This window comes from Syngnathus acus, chromosome 21, assembly GCF_901709675.1.
Source record: "Syngnathus acus chromosome 21, fSynAcu1.2, whole genome shotgun sequence".
Classification (NCBI taxonomy): domain Eukaryota; kingdom Metazoa; phylum Chordata; class Actinopteri; order Syngnathiformes; family Syngnathidae; genus Syngnathus; species Syngnathus acus.
In genome coordinates this window covers 13,386,582-13,413,355 of record NC_051105.1, presented here as the reverse complement: position 1 = coordinate 13,413,355, position 26,774 = coordinate 13,386,582, and the positions used below count along the sequence as shown (strand labels likewise).

The 26,774-nt window shown below is 48.0% G+C and overlaps 2 protein-coding genes across 7 annotated transcripts in view; one reads left to right on the top strand and one right to left on the bottom strand.

Moving 5' to 3' along the window:
- The first annotated feature begins 939 nt into the window (after nt 1-939).
- Nucleotides 940-7,378, top strand: LOC119115098. Its single transcript, XM_037239285.1, is given in 11 exon segments — nt 940-1,178; nt 2,331-2,405; nt 2,488-2,592; nt 3,027-3,204; nt 3,385-3,447; nt 3,841-4,096; nt 4,163-4,385; nt 4,387-4,798; nt 5,580-5,754; nt 6,043-7,269; nt 7,320-7,378. Coding segments are annotated over 11 exon segments (3,012 nt in total).
- Nucleotides 7,379-7,874: 496 nt separating this feature from the next.
- Nucleotides 7,875-26,774, bottom strand: part of LOC119139697 (interferon alpha/beta receptor 2-like) — a 65,751-nt gene continuing 46,851 nt past the window's right edge. For 4 of the 6 annotated variants that reach the window (XM_037280639.1, XM_037280637.1, XM_037280640.1 and 1 more), the window contains one exon: nt 7,875-8,925. In XM_037280639.1, coding sequence (XP_037136534.1) covers nt 8,212-8,925 — 714 coding nt within the window. In that variant the 3' untranslated portion in view covers nt 7,875-8,211. Of the gene's footprint in view, nt 8,926-22,628; nt 23,229-26,774 lie in introns of those variants that run through there. The other 2 variants (XM_037280643.1, XM_037280642.1) reach the window with 2 other exon arrangements.

The following is a 26,774-nucleotide window of genomic DNA, read 5'->3' as shown; positions in this document are numbered from 1 at the left end:
CCATGAATTCCCTTCCATAGCAATTTGTCTGAATTTTGGTACTTTACTATGGGACAGTTATTGTGAGTATACAGTAATCCCTCGTTTATCACGGATAATTGGTTCCAAAAACCACCCGCGATAAGTGAAATCCGCTCATCTGTACATTTTTTGTGTGTCAATAAATGTATATGAAATAAGTGCATATTTTTCTATTAGAACATTAAATAATTGTTTCAAACATGTAAAGAATATATTAATAGTATAAATATGTCAAGGATCGGAATGGAGCAGGGCGACCAAATGCATCTTGGACCAGGGTTTATTTAGGGAAAAGGGAATTGGAATGGAGCATGAAGGGAAACAGACAGGAACTGGCAAACTAACTTATCACAAAACACCAACAGGGCTGACTGACCGACAGGGATGGGAAACAGAAAACAACCGAGGGAAAAACAGAAAGATACGAACGACGAGAGACAAGAAATAATCCGACAAGGTTGTGACACGCAGACAGGACTTAAATACGCAACAGGGAGGCGGAGCTGTGCGCAGCGGCAGGAGTCGAGCATGCTGCAGTCGTAGACACGGGGTCGGGTGACGATCGCGGAGTCATTGCCGCAATCGGCGGCACTCTGAGAGTCATTACCGCAATCGGCGGCATTCGAGAGGCGGAGCTGCAATTAGTGGCATTCGCGGAGTCATTGCCGCAATCGACGGCACTCGGAGTCATTACCGCAATCGGCGGCATTCGAGAGGCGGAGCTGCAATCGGCGGCACCAGGGAGCCAGCGCTGTGCGCAGTGGCAGGAGCCGCCACACGCTGCAGCAGTGGGAGCGGGGCCAGGGACGATCGCGGTTCCAGCGCAGCTGGCTCGAAGTCCGGCGACGGCCGCAGGTCTGGTGACGGCCGCAGGTCTGGTGACGGCCGCAGGTCTGGTGACAGCCGCGGTGAGGCCCGATGGCGGCCGCGAGTCCGATGGCGCCGGGAGGAACTCCGACGGCGGCCGCGGGTCTAGCGTCGCGGGAGCAAAGTCTGATGGCGGCCGCGGAGCCGATGGCGCCGAGGAACTCCGATGGCGGCTGCGGAGCCGGTGTCGCTGGAGCGAAGTCCGACGACGGCAGCGGAGCCGATCGCGCTAGAACAAGCGCCGGGAGATGGACACGGATCCGGCGTCGCGGCGGGAGCTGGTGGAGAAGGTTGGTCCAGGCGCTGGTCACTGAAGTGGTCGGATTATTCCGTCCGGGATCGGAATGGAGCAGGGCGACCAAATGCAGCTTGGACAAGGGTTTATTTAGGGAAAAGGGAATTGGAATGGAGCATGAAGGGAAACAGACAGGAACTGGCAAACTAACTTAACATCATCACAAAACACCAACAGGGCTGACTGACCGACAGGGATGGCAAACAGAAAACAACCGAGGGAAAAACAGAAAGATACGAACGACGAGAGACAAGAAATAATCTGACAAGGTTGTGACACGCAGACAGGACTTAAATACGTGACAGGTAACGAGAGGCAGGTGAGAATGATCACACTGATCACGGGCACACAGGATGGGAGGGGCGAGCACACAGGCACATGGACAGAGACTATGACAATATGCACATAATAAAACAACCGGGGACGAAACGTGACAAAATAACACACAGGAACTTTTGTATAAATATTGAAAATATAAATATTATACGTGTGTGCGTGTAACATGTTAAGACGTACTGGGCAGGCTAACGAGTTAGCGGAAAAATGCTAATTCGTGATCGTGCTAACACGCGAAAACGGACCTCTAAAGGAACGTAAACCAACATTTGGAGCAATACTACATTGTCCTAAAGGTAAGACATATGTGATTGTTCATCTCTTGTTAGGAGACCCACTTACATCGTCAATGACTGCTGTATCACGCGAACATGAAACAGGAAGTGGTATCGCCTGAAAACGGCCTTCACAATAAAGCACTCTACCTCAAATCAAAGCACGACTGAATAACATAACATGGAGAATTCTTAATACATATTGTAAATATGTTTTTAGAACAGTTTTTATTATTGTAATTTTTAATAACAAGGTACAAGTGTACATGTGTAATGTCCTGTATTATTTGTTTGTTGTATCTGGGCGTGTGAGGGCGGAGCCAGGAGTGAGAAGTGACGTCATGCGGGTGGGTTGTGCGGCTTGTTAGCTGGGCAATCAGTTGGTGTGTGAAGCGCATGGGCGTGAGTTGTGGCCACCAGCAACTCCTGTTTGCATGTGTTTTTCTGTTGCTTCTGAACATCCTTGACTCACTGAGGGGCATTACATTGGTGTCAGAAGTCTTGGGTTGACTTGTACGCCGACTTTTGTGTGTCAGGATGTTCGGCGACTTTGTCAGTCGTCGCAAAGTGAACGAGGAGGTACGTGTGGCGGCGACGGCGGGCGGCCGGAGGTAATGGTGGAAGCCGTGCCGTGCAGCGGCTACGGCGAGCGGCTGAGGGTAAAGGAGGAAGCGTGTTATTGACATGCCCGAGCCGAGTTGGCCCCAGCGTGATCGCCATTTTTGTGGTGTTTCGCGCCTTCCTGATCGTGAGCCCGCCCAAGTGGAGCTACGTCATGACGCAGCGGCGGCGCTGGACGTAAATAAACATGGTGGCGCCCTTGAGCTCACGTGGGCGGCGATGAAAACGCTTACGTTTTCCGGGAAGGGAAGTTGGGAAGCGTATCGTGCACAGTTCGTGTTGGTGGCTGATGCAGCGGATTGGTCGGAGAGGGTGAAAGCGGTACAATTGAAGCTTTGACTGACAGAAGACGCTACGTCCTGTCTGCTGCTGCTGAGCCCCGAGGAGAGATTAGATTACAGCGCGCTAGTGAGAGCGTTGCAGAGGCGCTTTGGGGAGTTCAATTTAAAAGACTCTCTGCACTGTGAGTTCAAGCAGCGTGTTCGGCGCCCGGATCAGCCGCTTCGTTGCCTCGCCCATGAGATCGAGAGCCTGGGTCGGCGCGCATATGCTGGCATGCTGGTTGGAGTCCAAAATGAACTGGTACGTGATCAGTTTATCCAAGCTCTCAGACTGGATGAGCTGCACCTGCACGTCCAGTTAGCCCATCCCACAGCGCTGGGAGAGGTGCTGGCCCTCGCCATGGAAAGGGAGATTGCAGTGAAGGGGACGCTACAATCATCAACCTGCTCCGTTTCGGCAACGTCGTCAGAAGGGGAGGTACGCAAACCGGCGTGGGTGGAGGAGCTGGTGTGTGCAATAAACGCTCGCTCAGCACAGCGTGAGGAAGGAAGCAATCGGCGCGCGCGCCCCGCGGTCTGCTGGGGTTTCGGGCAGTCTGGTCATCTACTGCGTCGCTGCCCGAAGATGACAAACCAGCAGGGAAACGGGAAGGGGTCCGTGTAACCCAGATGACGCGGACCCTTCCAGATGGTGACCGGGAACAGCAACCTGCATGCGGAGGGGCTGTGCGCCGAGACCCCCATGTCCGGAGTGAGCCTGTTGTGATGGTCGGATGGACAGACATGGGGGACCCCAGCCATGTTCGCGTGCTGATTGGAAATGTTTCCTGCATAGTCCTGGTGGACACAGGGTCTTCAGCCACGATTGTGAGGCCTGACGTTGTTCCAGTGGGAACCGTCTTGCAATCAACTTTTACCAAACTGAGGACGGTGAAACAGGCCAGATGAAAGGAAAAGGGACCTTTGCGTTTACCTTGAGGGGTCTGTCAACGATTTACTCAGCTCGGGTAGCGGACGTGAGTGACCCTTGTATTCTGGGCCGGGACTTTTTGAAAGCTGCAAAGTGTGTGGTGGACTTGGGTGCTGGAGTGCTCATCCTGCCGGATGGTCAGCATGTGGGGCTGATTGCGGCGTCCCAACGCAGCACTGCGGAAGTGAGCATCGACACCACAGACTCTGCAGAGAAGAACCTGCAGGTGGGGACGACACTGCCCAGGTTTATCGCAGCGCTGAACCCTCCCCCCCAGTCTACGGTAGAGTGGGTAGAGTTCACTCGCCCCGAGATGGACCACTCACTGGGGGAAGCAACGTCGTCCTGGCCAGCTGCGTCAGCAGCCTTAGCCCCCGGTCAGCCAGCAGAGGACGGGTGCTGTGGGACTTTGAGTACATCTTTGCCCTCAGTGAGAATGAGGTGGGCCTCACTCACTTGGTGGCGCACCACATCGACACCGGGGACGCGTGACCAGTCAAGGTGCGGCCCCGACGCTTACCTCTGGTCCAGCAGGAGGCTGCAGATCAGGAGGTCGGTGCCATGCTCGAGGCAGGAATTATAGAGCCCTCCGACAGTCCGTGGGCGTCTGGCGTGGTCATGGTGCCCAGAAAGAAGAGTGCCAGACCGCGTTTCTGTGTGGACTACAGGCCACTTAATAAAGTGACAAGGAAGGACTGCTACCCGCTTCCGCGGATAGATGGACTTGGTCTCAGGGTCTGCCTGGTTGTCATCGCTCGACTTGCGCAGTGGCTACTGGCAGGTCCCTCTCACCGCTGAGTCCAGACCTAAAACGGCATTCTATACCACCCGTGGGCATTGGCAGTTTAAGGTCATGAGTTTTGGACTATGCAATGCACCAGGAACATTTGAGCGATTGATGGATACTGTGCTCTCAAACATTCCAAGGCAGAAGTGCTTCGTGTATTTGGATGATGTCCTCGTGCATGGCGGGTCCTTCCAGGCCGCACTGGATTCTCTGAGGCTGGTGCTTGGGAGAATTGCGGTGGCTGGACTGAAGCTACATCCAGAAAAGTGCCACCTTATGCGGCGAGAGGTGGAGTTCCTGGGCCACCGTGTAAACGGCGAAGGCATCAGCACGTTGGAGGAGAAGGTCAGTGCAATCAAAGACTGGCCAGTACAGAGAGACCAGAAGCAGCTTCAAAGCTTCTTGGGGCTGGCCTCCTACTACAGACGGTTCGTGAAAGGATTTTCTTGCATTGGGGCGCCCTTGTTCCGCCTCCTTCGAGGTGACCAATCCTTCACCAGGGATGAGAACGGCAAATGAAAAAAAACTGTGAAAAGTAGTCTGGGGGGCCACATGCCCCACTGGGGACCGCGTAATTGCACCGCGCTGTTTGCATTATTGTGACAGAGCCGTCGCAGAAATTTAGAAGATATTTTTAAACTCCTAATGTACTTTCCAAAATTCAAGTGGACCTAAGTGCGCAGGGAGCTTAATTTTGTCCGATCGCGCAACTGCAGCGCACCGGGCGCTCACTGTCGCATTGCTTTGAGAGCGTCTTTGTGTTCCGAGTTGTAAGATGACGCTGCTCTCGAGCCATGCCCATCTGAAGCAGTCTCTGATCCCGTTCGACTTGTCTATTTCCCTTGCATGATCCTCGTCTTTTTTCTCTAAAACCTTTCGCCATGCTGGCTAAAACGTTTGCTAATTAGGCAAATGAGTAGGCAAATGGTGTGACGAAAGTAGCGCCAAAATGCTGCCGAAAATAAGGCGGCTGTTGTCGCAACAGCCGACCCCCCATATAAAAACAATTTTCTCAACGGATCTACACCATTCACGAAAATGATACTCCCGACGGAAAAAAAACACGGAAATCTGCGGATCCGAGGAAGATTCTCATCCCTGCTTCACGTGGACGCCGGACTCTCAGGAGGCGTTTTCCAGCCTAAAGGGGGCGCTCATCAGCATTCCTGTTCTCGCCCCACCGGATCCAGCGCTGTCTTTTGTGCTGGACACAGACGCTAGTAATGTCGGCATGGGGGGAGTGTTGTCGCAGGTGGCGCCAGATGGTGAGAGAGTGGTGGCCTACTTCAGCCGCACCTTCAGTAAGAGTGAACGCTGCTACTGTGTCACCAGACGTGAACTGCTGGCAGTTGTTTTGGCGGCACGTCACTTCAAATACTACCTGTTTGGCGTGCCATTCACCGTCAGGACTGACCACGCTGCCCTGCAGTGGTTAATTTCATTCAAGGAACCTGAGGGTCAAGTGGCACGGTGGCTGGAGGAGTTGCAGGCATTCCACTTCACTGTGGTGCATCGGACTGGGGCCCGGCACGCCAACGCCGATGCCCTTTCCCGATGACCGTGTGCTGTTGACCCCTGCACCTACTGAGACCGGCGGGATGCCAGGGAGTTGGATCTGTGTTCCGAGGGCGCTGCTGCGGGACCATCGTGCTGCACCTTGGAAGCGGAGTGGGCTGTCAAGCAGGAGGGGGACCGCGATCTCGGCCCAGTGCGCCAGTGGGGTCAGAGTGGCAGGAGGCCACCCTGGGAGGACGTGATGGGACTCTCCGTTGCTACCAAGTGCCTGTGGCGCAAGTTCTCGGTGCTGCGCCTGAAGGATGGCGTGGTTCAACGTGCGTGGAAGGAACCAGTCACCGGGGAGGAGAGGTTGCAGGTAGTGGTGCCCGGAGTTTTCAGAGAGGCGATGCTGAGGGCCTGCCACGGGGGCACTGGTTCGGAACACTTTGGCAGTGCGAAGACTCTCCGACGGCTGTGGCAAGGGTTCTACTGGGGTCAGCATTGTCGAGACGTGGAGGACTTCTGCCAGCGTTGTGATGAGTGTGCAGCCTACAAGGGGCCTCAGGCCCAGTCGCATGCACCGCTTCAGCCACAGAGGGTTGGGGCGCCCATGGAAAGGGTTGCTGTGGACATCATGGGTCCTTTTCCCGTGACGGACAGAGGGAACCGTTATGTGCTGTGTGCAATGGATTACTTCACTAAGTGGCCAGAGGTTTACGCACTTCCAGATCAGGAGGCAGAGACGATGGCTGACGCGCTGCTGGAGGGCATGTTCTGTCGGTTTGGAACTGCTGACATTCTCCACAGTGACCAAGGCCGAAATTTCGAGTCCAAGGTTTTTGCTGCGCTTTGTGAGCTCCTGGACATGCAGAAGACACGCACCACCCCTTTGCATCCGCAGAGTGATGGCCTTGTGGAACGGTTTAACCGCACCATGCAGCAGCAGCTCGCCATCCTCACTTCCAATCACCAACATGACTGGGACCGACACATTCTGCTTGTGCTGATAGCTTATCGTTCGACCGTTCAAAGTTCCACGAGTTGCACTCCTGCTCTGCTGATGCTGGGCCGGGAAATCAGGACGCCGGCGGAGTTGGCGCTCGGGAGGCCACCTGGTGACTCTGAGTACCAACCGGGGCTGGAGTATGCCCGGAGACTGCAGGACCGATTGGAGGCGTCGCATGCATCCGCCCGGGACCAGCTGGAGAAAGCCAGTGTGTGCCAGAAGCGGAACTACGACGTGCGGAGCAAGGGGCGGAACTTCCAGATTGATGAGCTAGTTTGGGTGTACACCCAAACTAGCTCGTGTTTGAGGCGGGGTCGGCTTCACCCGCCACTTTGGGACGTGCGGTGGATTCATGTTCCCCAGATTCCGCCAGTGTTGTCCCTGCTCAGCTGGCACGACGGCTGGATGACTTTTTGTGTTGACCCCTCGGGTCGATGGGTTTTATAAATGGGAGGGCAGTGTAATGTCCTGTATTATTTGTTTGTTGTATCTGGGCGTGTGAGGGCGGGGCCAGGAGTGAGAAGTGACGTCATGCGGGTGGGTTGTGCGGGCTTGTTAGCTGGGCAATCAGTTGGTGTGTGAAGCGCATGGGCGTGAGTTGTGGCCACCAGCAACTTCTGTTTGTATGTGTTTTTCTGATGCTTTTTTTGTTATAATAAAAGCTGCGATCAAACCGTCTGAACATCCTTGACGCACTGAGGGGCATTACAATACTGTAAATATGTTTTTAGAACTCTTTTATTATTATAACAATTTTTCTATAACAAGGTTACAACACTGTAAATATGTTTTTAGAACTCTTATTATTATAACAATTTTTTTTATAAAAAGGTACAAGTGTATGCACTGCAATTGTGTGGGCACTCCCTGCCTTCTGCTGGCGTGTGGGCACCTTTCGTGCCATAATTCTCCAAATTAGAAGTTTATTTAGAATTTTAATTGTTTTTTTAATTTGGAAAAAAAATCTGCAATGTAGTTAAACCGCAATAAATGGATTACTGTATTACGAAATAGGATAAAACAACAAGAGGTGGGAAATCACTAATTTTGGTGCTTTACAACATGTCACAAAAGCTTGGCAATTAGCATGGTCTCCATCGTTCTCCTCCCTTCATGATAACGATGTCAAAAGCGTAGCTTATTCACAGCCTATGATTAGTGTCTTATTCTGTGTTGACACCTGTGTTACAGTATTGTCGATTTGTAACATTTGGCAACTCTGTGTATAGTACAATATGTCCTATATGACAGAAAATTAGCGCCTCATGTATGAAAACTGTATATCTTGTTGCTGTTCATCATCAGAGCAGGAGGTGCTTTGAGTGTGTGCCTCTTTGGTGTCCCAGGTTTCTGGCAGCATCGCTGAATTCCTGTCATGCTCTTCCAAATCAATTGTATCCACATTTGATTGGTCAGAAATGGTTTTATCCCATTCCTCCACATACCTACCCAAAATTAGAGAGCTGAGATTAACATCTTGGTTGTCTCTTTTTTCATCCTCCCAGTTTTCCACCTCAATTGGCTGTATCCTCTCAGCCATGAAACTAGCTTGGTCTAAAAATGGACTGTGGTCTGAGTTCACAAGAGTATCAGAAAGTGAGGCTGTTGTTGTTGATGTATGTTTTGATGCAGCATTTAAAAGTCTGTCATTCCAAATCCATGTTTGAGGCAGGGGACTAAAAACATCTAAAGATAAAAAAATGGAGTTTGAAGTGTTGTTTAACCGTGATCCAGGCTGATATGAGAATAGAAGGGAAGGAGATGATGATGACAAAGATGGTAGGTTAGAATTTAAACGCATTTTGTAACCACTTTCATTTCTTGAAGTCCTTTCTCCATCTTGAAGATCTGACAGTTGACGGTCCTTCTCTTCACATGGAGAGTACAGTGTTGGTCTAATTACGAGGGAAGACAAGGATGCTTTGTGGGGCACAACAATCAGGGCCTCCTTTGTGTGATGGACGGATGTCTAAAACAAAAAAGCAGAGAAGAGAATATCATGAAAAAAGATTGAAGCCAAGGTCCCACATATAACCTAAATAAAAGCCATTGTGACATTAACAAATAACCAACCATTGTTAACAATATTTCGGAAGTGAACAATTGCCTAGAGCAGTGGTTCTCAACCTTTTGTCAGTGATGTACCCCCTTTGAAATATTTTTTTCACCCAAGTACCCCCTGACCAGCGCAACACATTTCTGGTCGAAAAGAAAGAGGTACAGGATTGTCCCATCAGTGTTTGATTTATTAAAGTTAAACAACTTGTACCTGACAGACACATTTATGTTTCAAACATTGCATATAGAAACAAAAACGATAAACAGTAAACAGTGACCACCAAGAAGGCATAAACCCTTTCAAAACTCTACTCTAATACTGTATGCAGAACACTGTTAATTTATATTAATCTTTCTTGTAATAATCTCTTGCAAGGAAATAAAAATATACATAACTAAAAATGTGTTCACGAAAATAAATTAACTTATTTATAAATAAATAATATCTTGTTTACAAAATAAATTGATAACTTAATAATAAATAAAGATTTGCTCATAAAAAAAACTTTACCTCTTTTGGGATAAAAAAAAAGAAACTTTATTTTCCTCTTAAAATTGAATTGTTGCATTGAACATTTGATTTTGATTTGACAAGCATTGAACAGTGCTCATCGCCGCAATCCCGACTCCTGGACGGCAATGCCTTTTTGCAATGTGTGCAGCAGTTAGCCGCACAACCAGTGCTTGTCCTCAGTGAAGCACATTGCTCAGAGGCATGCCCCACACACGTTATCCTGACTCTTTCTGCACGGCTGTGTTATGTCTCCACTCTCGCCCTGCTGGCCGGCTGACTCCGCGCTAGACCTCAGAACTGCGGGGGTTAATCGATGCTGATCGCCACCAACCGTCCCGTGTTACCCGCTGATTAGTATATACCGTAAATTCCGGACTATAAGCCGCGACTTTTTTCCAAAATTTTGAACCCTGCGGCTTATAGTCAGGTGCGGCTTATATAAGGATTTTTTCGTGATTTTTGTGATGACTTGATCACTTTTATACACTGCGGTATCTTGAAGGAAAAACAACAACAAAAATACTATTTTGAAACACTACTATGGCTGCTGCTTATTCTGGCTGTGTTGCTTGTGACTATTATGAGCTTTAGTAGGAATGCACGCTAGGTGACCTGCGTCAAAGGGCTCTAAACCCTTTCTCTTACTCTGCCATGTGACTCAGAGATTACACAAAGCAGTGGCGCTGTTTGGACCATCTGCATTGTATTAAAACCCAATCAATCAGCATTTAAATTCAATTCTTCTGACATTTTGCTCACCAAAAACAAGTTGTAATGAACGTGAACTTTTAATGCATTTTATTCAGAAGGTTAATTTGAGGCAGAGCACGAGCAAAGGCCATCCGGATCCCTGAATATAGGCGTAGGAGAATTAGCCCCTGACGAGCCAGAGGAGAACGTTGCCACTGTACAGGATTCGGAAATCAACCTTCTCAAGTCCGGAGAACTCACGATGGCCGTCCCGCTCAGCATCGAGGATATTTCCCAGTTTGGCGACGGCTCGCGGGAGCTCTTCATCAAATCCAGCTGTTACAGCGTGGTGACCGTTGCGGTGGCTGACGCGGGGCCGAGCATCGGCTGGATGTTTTCTTCGGAACCAAAAAGCATTTCCTTTAGTGTGGTTTACCGGGAAAATGCTGATGATCAATTGGAGCGATCAAAGGTTCTCATTCCACTGACGCGCTGCAATTCTCACAAAGAGACCATTCAGGGACAGCTAAAAGTGCGTCGGCCGGGAACCTACGCGCTCATCTTCGACAACTCCTTCTTACGATTTATCTCCAAGAAAGTCTTCTATCATCTGACCATGGAAAAGCCCATCATCTACGATGGAAGCGACTTCCCCTGAAGCTTTGCCAACACTAAGTATCACCATGGCAACCGAAGGGAGATAAGAAGAGACAGACGAAGAAGAGATAATGCGCCGAAGAAGAAGATGTTTTGATAGGCGTATAATTCACACGAAGAAGAGACAGAACGAGATCAAGACGGACATTACTGAAAGGGAGCTTTTATACACAAACCGTCATTATGGGGGACAAAAGAAATGCATATGATGCCGCTTTTTGACACAAGCACGCCTTCCACATGATTCCCATTTGTCTGATCCATTGTGTAATGAGATGTTGCCACGACGCACAACGTGAGCTCGCTGACCGACTCGTCAGTCGCCTCATGCACCCGCTCTGCTGGCTTCTAGCCTTCCTTTCCCTCTTTTCGCAGTCCCAAAACAAACAGTCTTGCTTCGTTCATGACAGGCTGGTTGCTTCGTTTCCCGTGCTTGTCCGCAGTGACGCACATTGCTCAAGGTCACCCATGGCAAAAGTCCTGGGTGAGGGCCAGAAAAAGCATGGCTCACAAAACATGGCTTATGATGATAAATATGAATGAACTTCGTTTTCCCTTGCCCGGACGCAGGTCACCGGGACCCCCCTCTGGAGCCAGGCCTGGAGTTGGGGCTTGAAGGCAAGCGTCTGGTGGTCGAGCCTTCACCCATGGGGGCACAGCCCGAAAAGGCAAAGTGTGTCCCCCTACCCATGGGCTCACCACCTGTGGGAGGGGCCAAAGGGGTCGGGTGCAAAGTAAGCTCCACTCTGGAGTTGCCCATGGTGAGAGGCGTCGAGCAGGGGTGGGCATACTTATCGCCCGCCGGCTGGGCGCCTGCACATTGGGGTTCACCCTGGTGAAAGAGAGGGTAGCGTCCCTCCGCCTTCGGGTGGGGGGTACGAGTCCTGACTGTTCTTTGTGTCTATGCACAGCATCACGGTCTGGTACGGCAACTGCACAGCCGCGGACCGGAAGTCACTGCAGAGGGTGGTGAAGATGGCCCAACGCATCATCGGCACATCACTTCCTACCATCGAGTCGATTTACCAAAAACGGTGCCTGAAGAAGGCACGCAGCATCATCAAAGACTCCAGTCATCCCAACCACAGACTGTTTACTCTTCTTCCTTCTAGGAAGCGATACCGGACTCTTCAGGTCAAGACGAGTAGACTGAGGAAAAGCTTTTTCTTTTCTGCCGTCATCGCCCTGAACTCCGCAGCACAACACCCCTGTCATCCCCCTGAACTCTTATCATTCTGAACCCTGCAGCACAATAACCCCACCACAACACCTTTATTACCTGCATATACTGTCCATATCTCCATATAATTCTATATAACCTATATATTTATTCATCACTCTTACTCCGCTTGTACATATCTGTTCATATCTGGTTATACTGACACTATATATATTTATAACCCTATATTTATAATTAGCATTCTAGTACCACCAGAAAATATTTGTTCTACTGCTGTCATGTCTCGTCCCCAGTTTGCTATGTGTTGTAGGTTGTCATCGTCTCTGTGTGTCTGTGTGCTCGCCCCTCCCTTCCTGTGTGCCCATGATTGGTGTGATCATACTCACCTGCCTCTTGTTACCTGTCTTGTATTTAAGTTCTGTTTGTGTGTCACTCCCTGTCGGAGCATTGTTGATGTTGACGATGCATGTGTCACTGTCATGAGGTTTGTTTGGTTCCTGTCTTTTGTTTCACGTCTTTGTCGGTCAGTCCTGTTGGTTTTGTTGTCAAGTCACGTCAGGTTGCCGAGTCTGTCTTTTTGAGTTTGCTACAATAAACCCTGGTCCAAGCTGCACTTGGTCGTCCTCGCTCCATTTCCACTCCGTTCGTGACAACTGCATCTTATTGTAAATACTTAGCCAGTCATATCCGCACTCGTCCCTCTTGTATATTATCTCGCATAGTATAACTCACCTCATATTTACCTGATTGCACTGTACCTACTGCTCACTATTCTTTTTACTCTGCACTTTACTGCTTTTTGCACTTCTGGTTGGATGTCAAAGTTCTTTTCGCTGTATTGTACTTGTGCTGTACATTGACAATAAATTTGAATCTAATCTTATCTAATCTCAGAGTACCCACCCTTTTTGGACTCCTTGGAAGAAGTGCTGGAGAGCGCTCCTTCTGGGGACTCCATCATTCTGCTGGGTGACTTCAATGCTCACGTGGGCAATGACTGTGAGACCTGGACGGGCGATCAGAATCCGAGCGGTGTTCTATTACTGGACTTTTGTGCTCGACATGGATTGTCCATAACACCATGTTCAAGCATGAGGGTGTCCATGTGTGCACTTGGCAGCAGGACACCCTAGGCCGCAGTTCGATGATCGACTTTGTAGTCGTGTCATCGGATTTGCGGCTGCAAGTTTTGGACACTCGGGTGAAGAGAGGGGCAGAGCTGACAACTGATTACCACCTGGTGGTGGGTTGGCTTTGATAGTGGGGGAAGATATCTGGCCGACCCAAACGTACTATGAGGGTCTGCTGGGAACGTCTCGTTGGTGGACACCGGCGGTAAGGGATGCCGTCAAGCTGAAGGAGTCCTATCGAGCTGTTTTGGCATGTGGGACTCCGGAGGCAGCCGACAGGTAACAGACGGCCAAGCAGAACGCGGCCTCAGTGGTTGCTGAAGCAAAAACAAGGGCAAGGGAGGAGTTCGGCGAGGCCATGGAGAATGACTTGCGGACGGCTTCGAGGAAATTCTGGTCCATCAACCAGCATCTCAGGAGGGGGAAGTAGTGCACCGTTAACATTGTTTACAGTGGAGACGGAGTGCTAATGACCTCGACTCGGGACGTTGTGAGTCGGTGGGGAGAAAACATCGAAGACCTCCTCAATTTCACCGACACGCCTTCCATTGCGGAAGCAGGGCCTGGAGAATCTGTGGTGGACTACAATCTCTGGGGTCAAAGTCGCAGAGGTAGTTAAAAAGCTCCTCGGAGGCATGGCGTGTGGATGAGATCCGCCCGGATTTCTTAAAGGCGCTGGATGTTGTAGGGCTGTCCTGGCTGACACGCATCTGGACTGGCAGACTGGGATTAAGAAGAGGGACCGGAGGGTGTGTTCCAACTATAGAGGAATCACACTCCTCAGCCTCCCTGGTAAGGTCTATTAAGGGGTGTGGAGAGGAGGTCCGTCGGGAGGGCGAATCTCGGATTCAGGAGGAGCAGTGTGGTTTTCTTCGTGGCCGTGGAAAAGTGGACCAGCTCTAAACCCTTGGCAGGATCCTCGAGGGTGCATGGGAGTTCGCTCAACCAGTCCACGTGTTTTGTGGACCTGGAGAAGGCGTTCGACCAGTGTCCCTTGGAAAGTTCTGTGGGGGGTGCTTCGGTGCTTAAGTCTCTGCTTTTTGCAGACGATGCGGTGCTGTTGGCTTCCTAAAGCCGTGATCTCCAGCTCTCACTGGAGCGGTTCACAGCCGAGTCTGAAGCGGTCGGGATGAAAGTCAGCACCGACAAATCTGAGGGTTGGACTCTGCCAAGGCTGCCCTTTGTCACCGATTCTGTTCATAATTTTTATGAACAGAATTTCTAGGCGCAGCCGAGGCGTTGAAGGGGTCCGGTTTGGGGACCTCAGCATCGCGTCTCTGCTTTTTGCAGACGACGTGGTGCTGTTGGCTTCTTCAGGCCGTGATCTCCAGCTCTCACTGGAGTGGTTTGCAGCCGAGTGTGAAGCGGTCGGGATGAGGGTCAGCACCTCCAAATCCGAGTCCATGGTCCTCGGTCGGAAAAGGGTGGAATGCCCTCTCCGGATCGGGGATGAGATCCTGCCCCAAGTGGAGGAGTTCAAGTATCTTGGGGTCTTGTTCATGAGCGGGGGCAGGATGGCGCGTGAGATCGACAGGCGGATCAGTGCAGCGTCTGCTGTGATGCGGACTCTGTACCGGTCCGTTGTGGCGAAGGGAGAGCTGAGCCGAAAGGCGAAGCTCTCAATTTACCAGTTGATCTACGCTCCTACCCTCACCTACAGTATCTCACAAAAGTGAGTACCGTATTTTCCGGACTATAAGGCGCACCGGACTATAAGGCGCACCTTCAATAAATGGCCCATTTTAAAACTTTGTCCATATATAAGGCGCACCGGACTATAAGGCGCATCATTAATGCATTCATTTTCTGAGACCATTCGCACTGACATTCCACGAACCATTACCATTGTGAATGAACTTTTAAATATGTAACTATATCCTTTACTATATCCTTTGCAGATAGGTTGATATTGCAAATGAGAAACTGTTGTCAATTGCACTACCAGAAAAGTTAAAGATTAAAATAACAAATTAACAATTTTATGAAAGTTGAATGAATTTTTTATTAGATGTACTAGGTTTGTTTTATTGTTGTTATTGTTGTATGAATAAGAAGGGTGATATTGGTGTTTGTGACTGCAATAAACAGGCCAGGTTGCATCATGTCAGATTCCAAATCAAATCATTCTCCATTTCATCTTTTTTATTTCAACTTCAGACGCAACAAATTACTTTATAATCACAAAATAATGATCCATAGTCTTTTTGATTCATGATTCATAGTCTTCAGCGGGCCACTTATGATTGATTTTATGACACAATGCTTTAAGCCAATTTAAATTTAGACGCGGGCCGGGATTTGGTCCATATATAAGGCGCACTGGACTATAAGGCGCACTGGCGGCTTTTGAGAAAATTTGAGGTTTTTAGGTGCGCCTTATAGTCCGGAAAATACGGTACACCCCTCTCATTTCTGCAATGTTTTAAGTATATCTTGTCACGGGACAACACTGAAGAAATCACACTTTGATCCAATGTTAAGTAGTCACTGTAGAGCTTGGATAGCAAAGTAAATTTATTGTTACTTTGAAGTACCGTATTTTCCGGACTATAAGGCGCACCTAAAAACCTAGAATTTTCTCAAAAGCCGACAGTGCGCCTTATAGTCCGGTGCGCCTTATATATGGACCAAATTCCTAAATTTAAACTGGCCCGAAGCATTGTGTCATGAAATCAATCATAAGTGGCCCGCTGAAGACTATGAATCATGAATCAATAAGACTATGGATCATTATTTTGTGATTATAAAGTAATTTGTTGCAGCTGAAGTTGAAATAAAAAAGATAAAATGGAGAATGATTTGATTTGGATTAAAAATCTGACATGATGCATGAATGGTGCGCCTTATAGTCCGGTGCGCCTTATATAAGGACAAAGTTTTAAAATGGGCCATTCATTGAAGGTGCGCCTTTTAGTCCGGTGCGCCTTATAGTCCGGAAAATACGGTAACTCAAAATACAACAACGAATGTGTAAAATGCTGGCAACAAAAATGACTACACCCCAACTGGAAATCTCAAAATTAAGCCAAAATTGGGACCAATTAGGCATTTTTCCTCCCTGTGTAATGCGACTACCGTTTTTTTCCGTGTATAATACGCCCCCATGTATAATACGCACCCTAACAATGGCATGTTGATGCTGGAAAAAAGCCTGTACCCATGTATAATACGCACCCAATTTTTTTTTTTTTCTTTTTTTTTTTTTTTAATTTTTTTTTTTTTTTTTTTTTTAAAGTCCCAATGATCGTCACACACGCAGGGAGGCAATGGGTCCCATTTTTATAGTCTTTGGTATGGTCTTAACTAGGCTGGATGTATTTTTTTTGTTGGCGTTGATTTCTCCGACTGCCCATAAAGGCACCACCGCGATCAGATGAAAAGAGAGGAAAGTGACGTGCGGACATGTGAAAAAGGCGGCTCTGTATGGGAGAGACGTTGAAGAGGAATAAAAACACCCTTGGAAACCAAAACTTGCCCCTCGTCGTGACTCGGAGCCGCAACAAATGTTTCGGATTTGTGTAGGGTACATTGTGACAGCAAACGAGCAGGTGATCGAGCAAGCGTCTGATACGAGAGCATTGCGTTCGTATGGAGCGTGTTTGAAGTGAACAGCAGAGACGAAAGGAACAAGGCAAAGTGTTGTGAAATAAAATATTACCTGTAATACGCATTTTGTTATTTGCTGATTGTATTAAACTATCACATTCATTGTCAGTCAAGAAGAGAAGAGGACTATTATCCCTTCTTTGACGAAATGACCAGAGCACAGTACAAACACACTATTGTTCTTTCGGTATTTATTCAACCCACATTCTTTCACAACATGACAAGAAGAGAACAATACATGAATCAATACTCGTACCAGTACCATGATTTTCTTAAAAATAAATAAATAAATAAATAATTAAATTAAAAAAAAAAAATTAAAAAAAAATTGTACCCATGTATAATGCGCACCCCAGATTTTAGGACAATAAATTAGTTAAATTTTGCGTATTATACACGGAAAAAAACGGTAGTTGGTGTACCGAGGTGTTAGGTGTGATTGGGGATTAGGTGTATTAAATTAGGTATTTTCACTCATACTGGTCACAGGAAGTTCAACATGGCACCTCATGGCAAAGAACTCTCTGAGGATCTAAAAAAAAGAATGATTGCTCTACATAAAGATGGCCTAGGCTATAAGAAGATTGCCAACACCCTGAAACTGAGCTGTAGCACGGTGGCTAAGACCATTCAAAACAGGCCTCGCCATGGTCGACCAAAGAAGTTGAGTGCGCGCGCTCAGCGTCATATTCAGAGGTTGGCTTTGGAAAGCAGGCGTGTTTAAAAAGTGTTTAAAAAAATCAACTCTTTGAAGTACTCTTTCCATCTTCCTATCACACTTCCAGTGTCTGTCAAAACATTTCCATCTCTATCTTTAATCAACCTAACCAGCTGCACGTCCTTCTCATCTCTTTCTCTCTGCCTCGCCAACCTGTATAAATCTTTCTCACCCTCCTCACTCTCCAATCTGGCATACAGATATGCTCTTTGTTTGGCCTTTGCCACCTCTGCTTTTGCCTTACGCTGTATCTCCCTGTGTCCCTGTTTACTTTCTTAAGTCCTCTCGGTGTCCCACTTCTTCTTAGCTAGCATACTCTTGTCACGTATGCACTCCTGCACTTCCTCATTCCACTACCAAGTCTCCTTATCGACTTTCCTTCCAGAAGACACACCAAGTACCTGTCTCACTGATCACGTTAGCTCTTGTTGTCCAGTCATCTGGAAGTGCCTCCTGATAACCCAGGGCCTGTCTCAACTCCTCCCTGAAAGTCACACAAAACTACCTTTTTTAGTTTCCACCACGTCATCCTCTGTTCTGCCTTTGTCGTCTTCATCTTCCTCACCACCAGGGTCATGCTACACACCACCATTCTATGCTGTCTGGCTACACTCTCACCTGCCACCACTTTGCAGTCACTGATTTCCTTCAGATTGCATCGTCTACACAACATGTAATCCACCTGTGTGCTCCTACCTCCGCTCTTGTCGGTCACCAAATGTTCCTGCCTCTTCTGGAAGAAAGTATTCACTACAGCCATTTCCATTCTTTTTGTAAAGGTGATCATCATCTTTTTTTCGACGTTCTTATCCTGGATACCAAACCTGCCCATAACTTCCTCATCACCTCTGTTGCCTGCACAAACAAGTCCATTGAAGTCTGCACCAGTCACTACGCACTCACTTCTGCATCACCTCATCCAGCTCACTCCAGAATTTCTCCTTCTCTTCTAATTCACGTCCTACTTGTGGGGCATAACCAATGACAATAATGAACATCACACCTGGGATTTCCAGCTTCAAACTCATCACTCTGACATTCTTTTCACCTCAGAACATTCCTCACAAATGAACTCTGTTCACTGATTGTGAACATTACTATGAGTTACTGAGAGGGATTTTTTTTTGACCCGTATATTTTTATATTGCAACAGTTACTTAAAATATGCTACTGAACACCAGTGTTGTGACTAACGGCGTTTGAAGTAACGGCGTAACTAACACTGTTATAGTTTTTCAGTTCCGGATGATCGACTCAACTATGTTGATTGTTATAACTGCGTTAATGTTACAAACAGTGAAATGTGGCACAGTACTTATGCTGCTTCACACCTGTTTCTGACACCGTTTTGGATGTGGGAAGCGTCGACACGCAACGCAAAAATGCTTTCGCCTCTCCGCGGACTAACTTCACTCGCTTCGCCTCGCGTCAGGCAATCAGGTTCAGGAATGTGTCACATGACATTCTGTGCAATGCAATGGCGGGCCTTTTGCTTGAGGAAATGAGAATAAAATGCAGGAAATGATCATCGTCGCCGTCCTGTACAATACTTCTTTGTACCTATACCGGGAAAAAACAAAACGAGAGCATGCTTGGAGGACTTAGAGTAAGAAACTGTTTATCGACCTTTTTGTTTGTAAGCAATGGTGCCCTTCGCTCATCTAACCTAAGATAAAACTCACCCTTCTACGCTGCAATTGTGTAGCTCCAATTAGTAATAATGACACTTACTACAAATTTGTTTAGTTACCGTAATTTTCGGACTATAAGTCGCGGTTTTTTTCATAGTTTGGGTGGGGGGGCGACTTATAATAAGGAGCGACTTATATGTGTTTTTTTTCAAAAATCTTCCCCCAAAAAAAAAAAGTGAAACCGCGATGTAGCAAGGGATTACTGTAATTTGAATTTCAAGTGACGTCAGCAGCGCGACGCGGCGTGGCGGTTGTTTACATAAAGGACAAAGATTGATCACGGGATGACGAAGATGACGAAGGACCCCACGTACTACCGGCATCATTAGCAGCTTTGTTTCTAAGTGACACGGCGGACGAAGAGTTTGAAGGATTTAAGGATTTGGAGTGACACAGAAGCTTTGAAAAACTATTATGGCTTTTACGCACGCCCCGTCCTATTCTATGGAGCTCTCTTTCACCTCCGTGGATGGAAGTCTGGGGCCGGCGCTCGGCCGGGTGGCTGTCCGAGGATGGTGGATAGGGCTCGGTCATGGCTTTTACGCACGCCCGGTCCTATTCTATGGATCTCTCTTCCACTTCCGTGGCTGGAAGTCCACGCCGCCACACGCCTGGAAGTTTGTTTTGTTAAATAAAGAGCCATTTACCAAACCCACGTCTTTCCTTGAACTTTGTTAACGCTACCATATAGTTATATAGTAGATCTGTGGAATAACGACGAGGCTGACGTCAGGGCGCACGCGTGGCGTTGTTGACAAAAGACGAGGAATTTGATCGATGGATTTCATGATTTAGAGTGCACAGATGGTTTGATAATACTATTGCTTATATAATAGTTATTTGATATCTAATTTAGATATCGTTATATGGGCCTGTGGAATATTTTGAAGTGCAAGCGCCGTCAGCTGCGCGCACCCATTGTTGAAAAGGACGATCGATGGATTTAATGATTTGGAGTGACACAGATGGTTTGATAACATTATTGCTTATATAATAGTTATTTGATATATAATTTATATATCGTTATATGGGCCTGTGGAATATTTTGAAGTGCAAGCGCCGTCAGCGGCGCGCACGCATTGTTGACAAAGGACGATCGATGGATTTAATGAATTGGAGTGACACAGATGGTTTTATTAACGTGTTAGTTATGTAATAGTTTTTTGAATAACTCTAAATGTTACGTCAGGGCCGTTCTCAGCTCTTCGTTTGTGTTTATGTCACGTTAGCACACCTATCGTTTAGCCTGTTGTTGCTCGTTCATGACTGTTCTTGGTGTTGGATTTTGTCGAATAAATTGCCCCCCAAAATGCGACTTATACTCCGGAGCGACATATATATGTTTTTTTTCACTTTCTTGGGCATTTTATGGCTGATGCGACTTGTACTCCGGAGCGACTTATAGTCCGAAAATTACGGTAATTGCTTTACTTAATCACAGGCCTTTATCATTTTAGTTTATTTTCAACAGTTTCTTGTTGTGGACACCTGGGGGCAGTATTGGGGGGGAGGATAAATAATTATGTTCTCTTTGCTTTTGTGGAATAAAAACAAGTAATGTGGTTATTCACAGTCTGTAATAATAACCAAATGTAGCAATGTAAAGTATAATTTCAAACAGCTTACCTCAGGGGTGGGCAAACTACGGCCCGCGGGCCACATCCGGCCCACGGGACCGTTTAATCCGGCCCGCCAACCCTGAATTAATTGTATTATTAAACCTTTTTTTTTTTGTCATTTTGCCTGCAATGACTGCGTTTCCCCAGTAGATGGGGAACCGCTCGCCTGCGCATTTACTACCGGAAGCCGTGTCAGAAAGCTCGGTGCACACTCACAAGTGCGTGTACGTACGTACTCAGTAGTACGGACATGGCGCACTCGCGCTCTATTTGTATCAGTCCCGAATTTAGAGCGTGGGCTGTGACGACAGCATTCTTGTAATTCGCTCGCTGAGCTTTCAGATACAGTTTGACGCTAAAGCCACCCACAAACCTTCCCCTGGAATCCTTCCATTAAAATGAGTGGCCCGAAGAAAAGAAGTGAGTGCCGAATGTTAAAAGAGTGGCCAATTTGGCTCGACGTACGCGACGTGACGTTCAGCCACATCAACCCGTCACAGATCGAGGTAAACGGATCTCTCCTAAGAATTGCCACACCAAATTTTACTCCAGACTATGATGCACTAGCAAAAAAGGGAGACCAACAACACTGTTCCCACTGAAAATGAAGGGGAGGCTCTCAAGTTTGTTGTAAAAAAAATGCATTTTGAATATGATTTGTACACATAGCAGGGATTGAAACTAGCGACCATTCTCATTTTCAAACAATGCAGGATGCTCAAGGACATTGATGCACCACCTTTTTGCGACTAATCTTAACCTTAACCTGTAAAGATACCCCTCACCGTGTTGCCGTTTTGATTACTTTATTTGGATGTATGCTTTCACCGATTCTTCAAGATGATATATTTGGTCAGAATGTTTGCTGTTTGATGTGATCTCATAAGATAAACATTTTTCATTAATCTGACCTGCAGGCACTGAAGTGATGGAGACTGTTATTCATAATAATAGTGTCGTATTTTATGAGAATCACTGATAGCAGTTTTTTAGTGATTTTTTTTTTTTAAATGCTGTTAATAAATGCATTTGTTTTCAAAAAACTTGTTTGGAATATCCATGCTTTACTACCTACTAAAGGCCAAAATCTTTTATGCAATGACCTTTACAGGTCGCTTATATTACTTCACACAAAATGCTCACACAAACATCTGCTCCTGGTTTGGCCCTCCGGTCCAAATTTAGAACCCAGTTCGGCCCGCGAGTCAAAAGGTTTGCCCACCCCTGGCTTACCTGATTGCTTAGAGTGTGGCGTATGCATTGCTTGTGCTTGCATGTGCCTGTCCCTCTGCTGCTCTTGGCTGGGTTCGATTTTTATGATTTTTAGACTTGGCGTGATCATCTAATGCGGTTTTACCTTCGAAGAGAATCTTCACTGGGCACAGGGACCAGCTAACATAAAATGGATCGCCTCGGCATGGTCTTAGGCACATAGCGTATTTCTCCTGTTTTAAACAGTCATTGTTAAAACATGTCTAGCGTTTATATGTTTTCTTTAGTGGCCTGTCATCACCTCCTGTAGCACCCTCGTCATCTGTCGCTCCACCAATTTTCACAATAAAATTTCACTCTTTTTAGTCAGTGGATCATTTCCTTGGTGTCTCTCCTTATCCTACACGCTCTCTGTTTCCACCTCACCATTTCCAATGAGCCGCTGCGGCCCGTCCACCCAACCCTACCACAAATGAGTATGCTACGTCATTTTTCTAGAGCCAATAAGGCTGTGCACAAGTTTCTGGATGTAGGCACACTACAATTAAACTGAAAAACACATTTTGCACAACACGCACAAAAATTAGGGACTTCTCAGAGGCCCAGATTTTTTATTTTATTTTTTTTCCAGGACAGAGCATGAAAACATGTTCAACATGTTCCCATTGGTCTCCTACCGGCCAATAGTGCGCGGTTAAGTCATATGGGCAGACAAAGCCTTGCGCTCCAAGTGACCGAAATATTTGTTTACAAATAAATCCACGATGCACCGAGGCCGCGATAGGTGAACCACGAAATAGCGATGGATTACTGTATGTAGTATATGCCACAGTTGTGTTTACTATAAGATAAACATTAAGTGTACGTGCATTTGTGTGTTTACTCATTGTTTTAGTTCCAGTTTAACAGTTCGCTCAACGCTAGGATTAGATGTAGTTGGCTGATTAGTACGCCAGTGGAGACAGGCTGTTGTGACCTTGCACTGCAGCTTCAGCGGCAGGTAGGGCTGTGCGCCATGCAAACTTCCTTTGTTTGTGCTTTTTCCACACGGCTAACTCGAAATTGAAAGTTATCACAGACACTGACAAATCTGAACCAGAATGAAATTCCCGGACCCATTAGATTCCTGATTCTCGATGCCCAACCCTAGCCTCAATCCACTTTGGTGTACAGCTTTATGAGCAATGGTGTGACTACCCCGAACCGTGTCCGCTATTTGTTTGTCCCCTGTTTGTTTCGTGTTTCCCGTTTTAAGTGTGCCCGTTTTTATTATTTTTTTTATTTTATTTTTCTCGCCTTTTCTCCTGCCCACCGCGTATCTCTGGAGCTCTGCTCGCACCTCTCCGATCCCGCTCCCTCTGACTACGAGCTACGCTAGCCAGCTAGCCAACCCACCACCGGACCCTCCTACCTCCCGGCTCTGAGCCTGTAGCTGCTTGCTCTTGGCTCGGCAAACGGCTCCAACCCAACTTGCTGGCCACTTGGCCGGCGTCCTCGGGGGGAGCACCCGCTCGCTGCGAGCTCGCCGGTCGTGGCTCGGCTGGGTGCCGCCATGACACACTGGGGCGTGCTGTTTGCACGGGTACAGTCGGGATTGACCAACACCTCCACCAACATCACGACTCGGTCCACTGCTGCTTCCATGCATTTCACTGCCTACCAACTTCTAGTTAACCAGCTACTAGCTATTTCTACCATATTACCTGGATTATTCCCAGCTGCTGTCACGTCTCATCTCCTGCATGAACTATCACTTCTGCTACTCCGGGCTTCCATTCCACTAACTTCTCGTCCATTTGTCTACACTGCTGCTGATCTTCATCATTTCAACAATAATCACCGTCTCCCTGCTGCTGCTGCCTCAGCTGCCAGCAAGGCTGGGATCCTCCGCCGTCGCCGCTACATCCACCGTAGCTCCGGACTATCTTTTAATCGACATTTCCCTGATGGCTCACCCATCTCCTCTTTCTGGACTAACTCTCGCCCCCCCCGTCACCCCCACCTTCCGTACTGTCAACTTCAACAATCTCCGCTCCCCCACCCCCGCTCCTTCATCCATCTCCCTCGCACTGCTGAACTGTCGCTCCCTCTCCAACAAATCACTAGTTATTTTCGAACTACTATTGGACAATAATTTGGATCTGCTCCTTCTCTGTGAAACATGGCAACAGCCCCTGGACTATTTTACTCTCAACCAAGCCACTCCGTCTAACTACAGCTACATCGCCAAACCCCGCCTCTCTGGGCGAGGAGGTGGTATTGCTGTCCTCCATAAGCGGTCCCTATCCATCACTGAATTGGACCTCAACCTCCCATCTATTTCATCCTTTGACTATCTCGCTTTTTCCCTCCCCAACTCTACTACTGCTGTTCTTATCTACCGCCCCCCCAAGTCACATCCGTCTTTTCTTTCTGAACTTTCTGAACTTCTCACCATCGTATCCTCAGTTTCCTATCGCCTCCTACTAATCGGTGACTTCAACATCCACATCGACCAGCCAACTGCTCCACTGACGTCTGACTTCATCTCCCTTCTGGACTGCTTTCATCTCACCCAGCACATCAACTTCCCCACCCACACCAAAGGCCACACCCTGGATATAGTATGCTCCTCCTTTCCACTCACATCCAACCCCCGTCCTCTCACCTTTCCACTGTCAGATCATCTCTGCATCCTCTTCTCCGCCCCTCTACCCTCGCCTCATAAATCCACAAAACGCACCATCTCCTACCGCAACATCAAGACTGTAAACCCAATCACGCTTTGCCAGCTCTTATCCTCTGCTCTTCCCTCCGACCCCACTTCTTCCTCCCCTGATGACCTTGCCACCATGCTCAACAACATCCTTTCTGACTCCCTTGATTCCCTAGCCCCCTGGAAAACTTCCTCTGTTACATTCACTAACTCTGCCCCTTGGTACACACCGGAACTCCGCACCATGAAACAAACTGGCCGTCAACTCGAACGCCTCTACAAAAGAACCCGCCTCACCGTCCATGCCGAAACCTTTAAACAACACATCTCCTCTTATCGTGATGCTCTTCTTGCTGCCAAATCTGCTTACTTCTCATCTCTCATTAATAACACCAACCGAAACCCCCGCATACTGTTCTCCACCGTCAACAAATTGCTCCAGCCACCGGTCACCAAGCCACCCTCCTCACCCGCCCTCTGTAACTCCTTCCTTGCCAACTTTAACAACAAAATCGCCCAAATCAACAGTTCTCTGACCGACACCATCAATAACTCCCCCTCCGCCCACTTCACAGCACTGAAACAGCTCTAGTTAAAGTCACCAACGATCTCCTCATTTCTGCAGACTCCGGTGCCCTCAACATCCTACTACTACTTGACCTTAGCGCAGCCTTTGACACTGTGAACCAGCTCAGTGGCCTAGTGGTAGAGTGTCCGCCCTGAGACTGGAAGGTTGTGGGTTCAAACCCCGGCCGGGTCATACCAAAGACTATAAAAATGGGACCCATTGTCTCCCTGCTTGGCACTCAGCATTAAGGGTTGGAATTGGGGGGTTAGATCACCAACTGATTCCCGAGCGCGGCACCGCTGCTGCTCACTGCTCCCCTCTCCCCCAGGGGATGGATTAAAATCACACGGGGATGGGTTAAATGCAGAGGACAAATTTCACCACACCCAGGTGTGTGTGTGACGATCATTGGGACTTTAATCTTTAATTTAATTCCATCCTCCTCCAAAGGCTGCGCCAACTAGGTGTTGAGGGCACTGCACTCGACTGGCTCACCTCCTACCTCACCAACAGAAACCAGTTCATCTCTCTCTCCGGTCACACATCCATCCTCTCCCCAGTTACACAAGGGGTCCCCCAAGGCTCAGTTCTTGGCCCCCTCCTATTCATCTGTTACCTCTTTCCCCTTGGTACTGTCATCCGCAAACTCAATCTACAATAAAAGCATGGCTGACCCACAACTTTCTCAAACTCAACAGTGACAAAACAGAGCTCCTCCTCATAGGCACTAAATCCTCCCTTAATAAAACTGGATCCATCACACTCACCATTGACTCCTCAAACATCACTCCCTCCCCTCTGGCACGCAACCTTGGCGTTATTTTTGACCCCACACTGTCCTTTCAACCTCATGTTAGCTCAGTTGTCAAGACCTCCTATTTCCACCTCCGACGCATCGCCAAAATCCGGCACTGCCTTTCTCTCCCTGCCGCTGAATCTCTCATCCACGCCTTCATCTCATCCCGGCTTGACTACTGCAACTCCCTTCTCACTGGAATCACTGCTCACTCACTCCATAGACTTCAACTAGTCCAAAACTCGGCTGCCCGCCTCCTTACCCACACCCGGTCCCGTGAACACATCACTCCTGTTCTCCACTCTCTTCACTGGCTCCCCATGAAGGAGCATATCATCTTCAAGATACTCCTCCTCACCTTCAAAGCCCTTCACCACCTGGCTCCCACTTACCTATCCGACCTCCTTGTCCCCTACTGCCCCAACCGTCCCCTCCGATCCTCCAATACTTCACGTCTGACAGTCCCAAAATCCAAACTCAAATCCTTCGGTGACAGAGCCTTCTCCTGCACATCACCCCGACTCTGGAACTCTCTCCCTCAGTCTGTCTGTGACTCACCCACACTCCCCATATATAAAAACTTACCTCTTCTCCCAAGCTCATGACCTCCCCTACCCATAACTGGTTTCCTCTTCTTAAGCTTATTCGATTGTTTCCTCCCCGTCCCCCTCCCCTCATGTATGT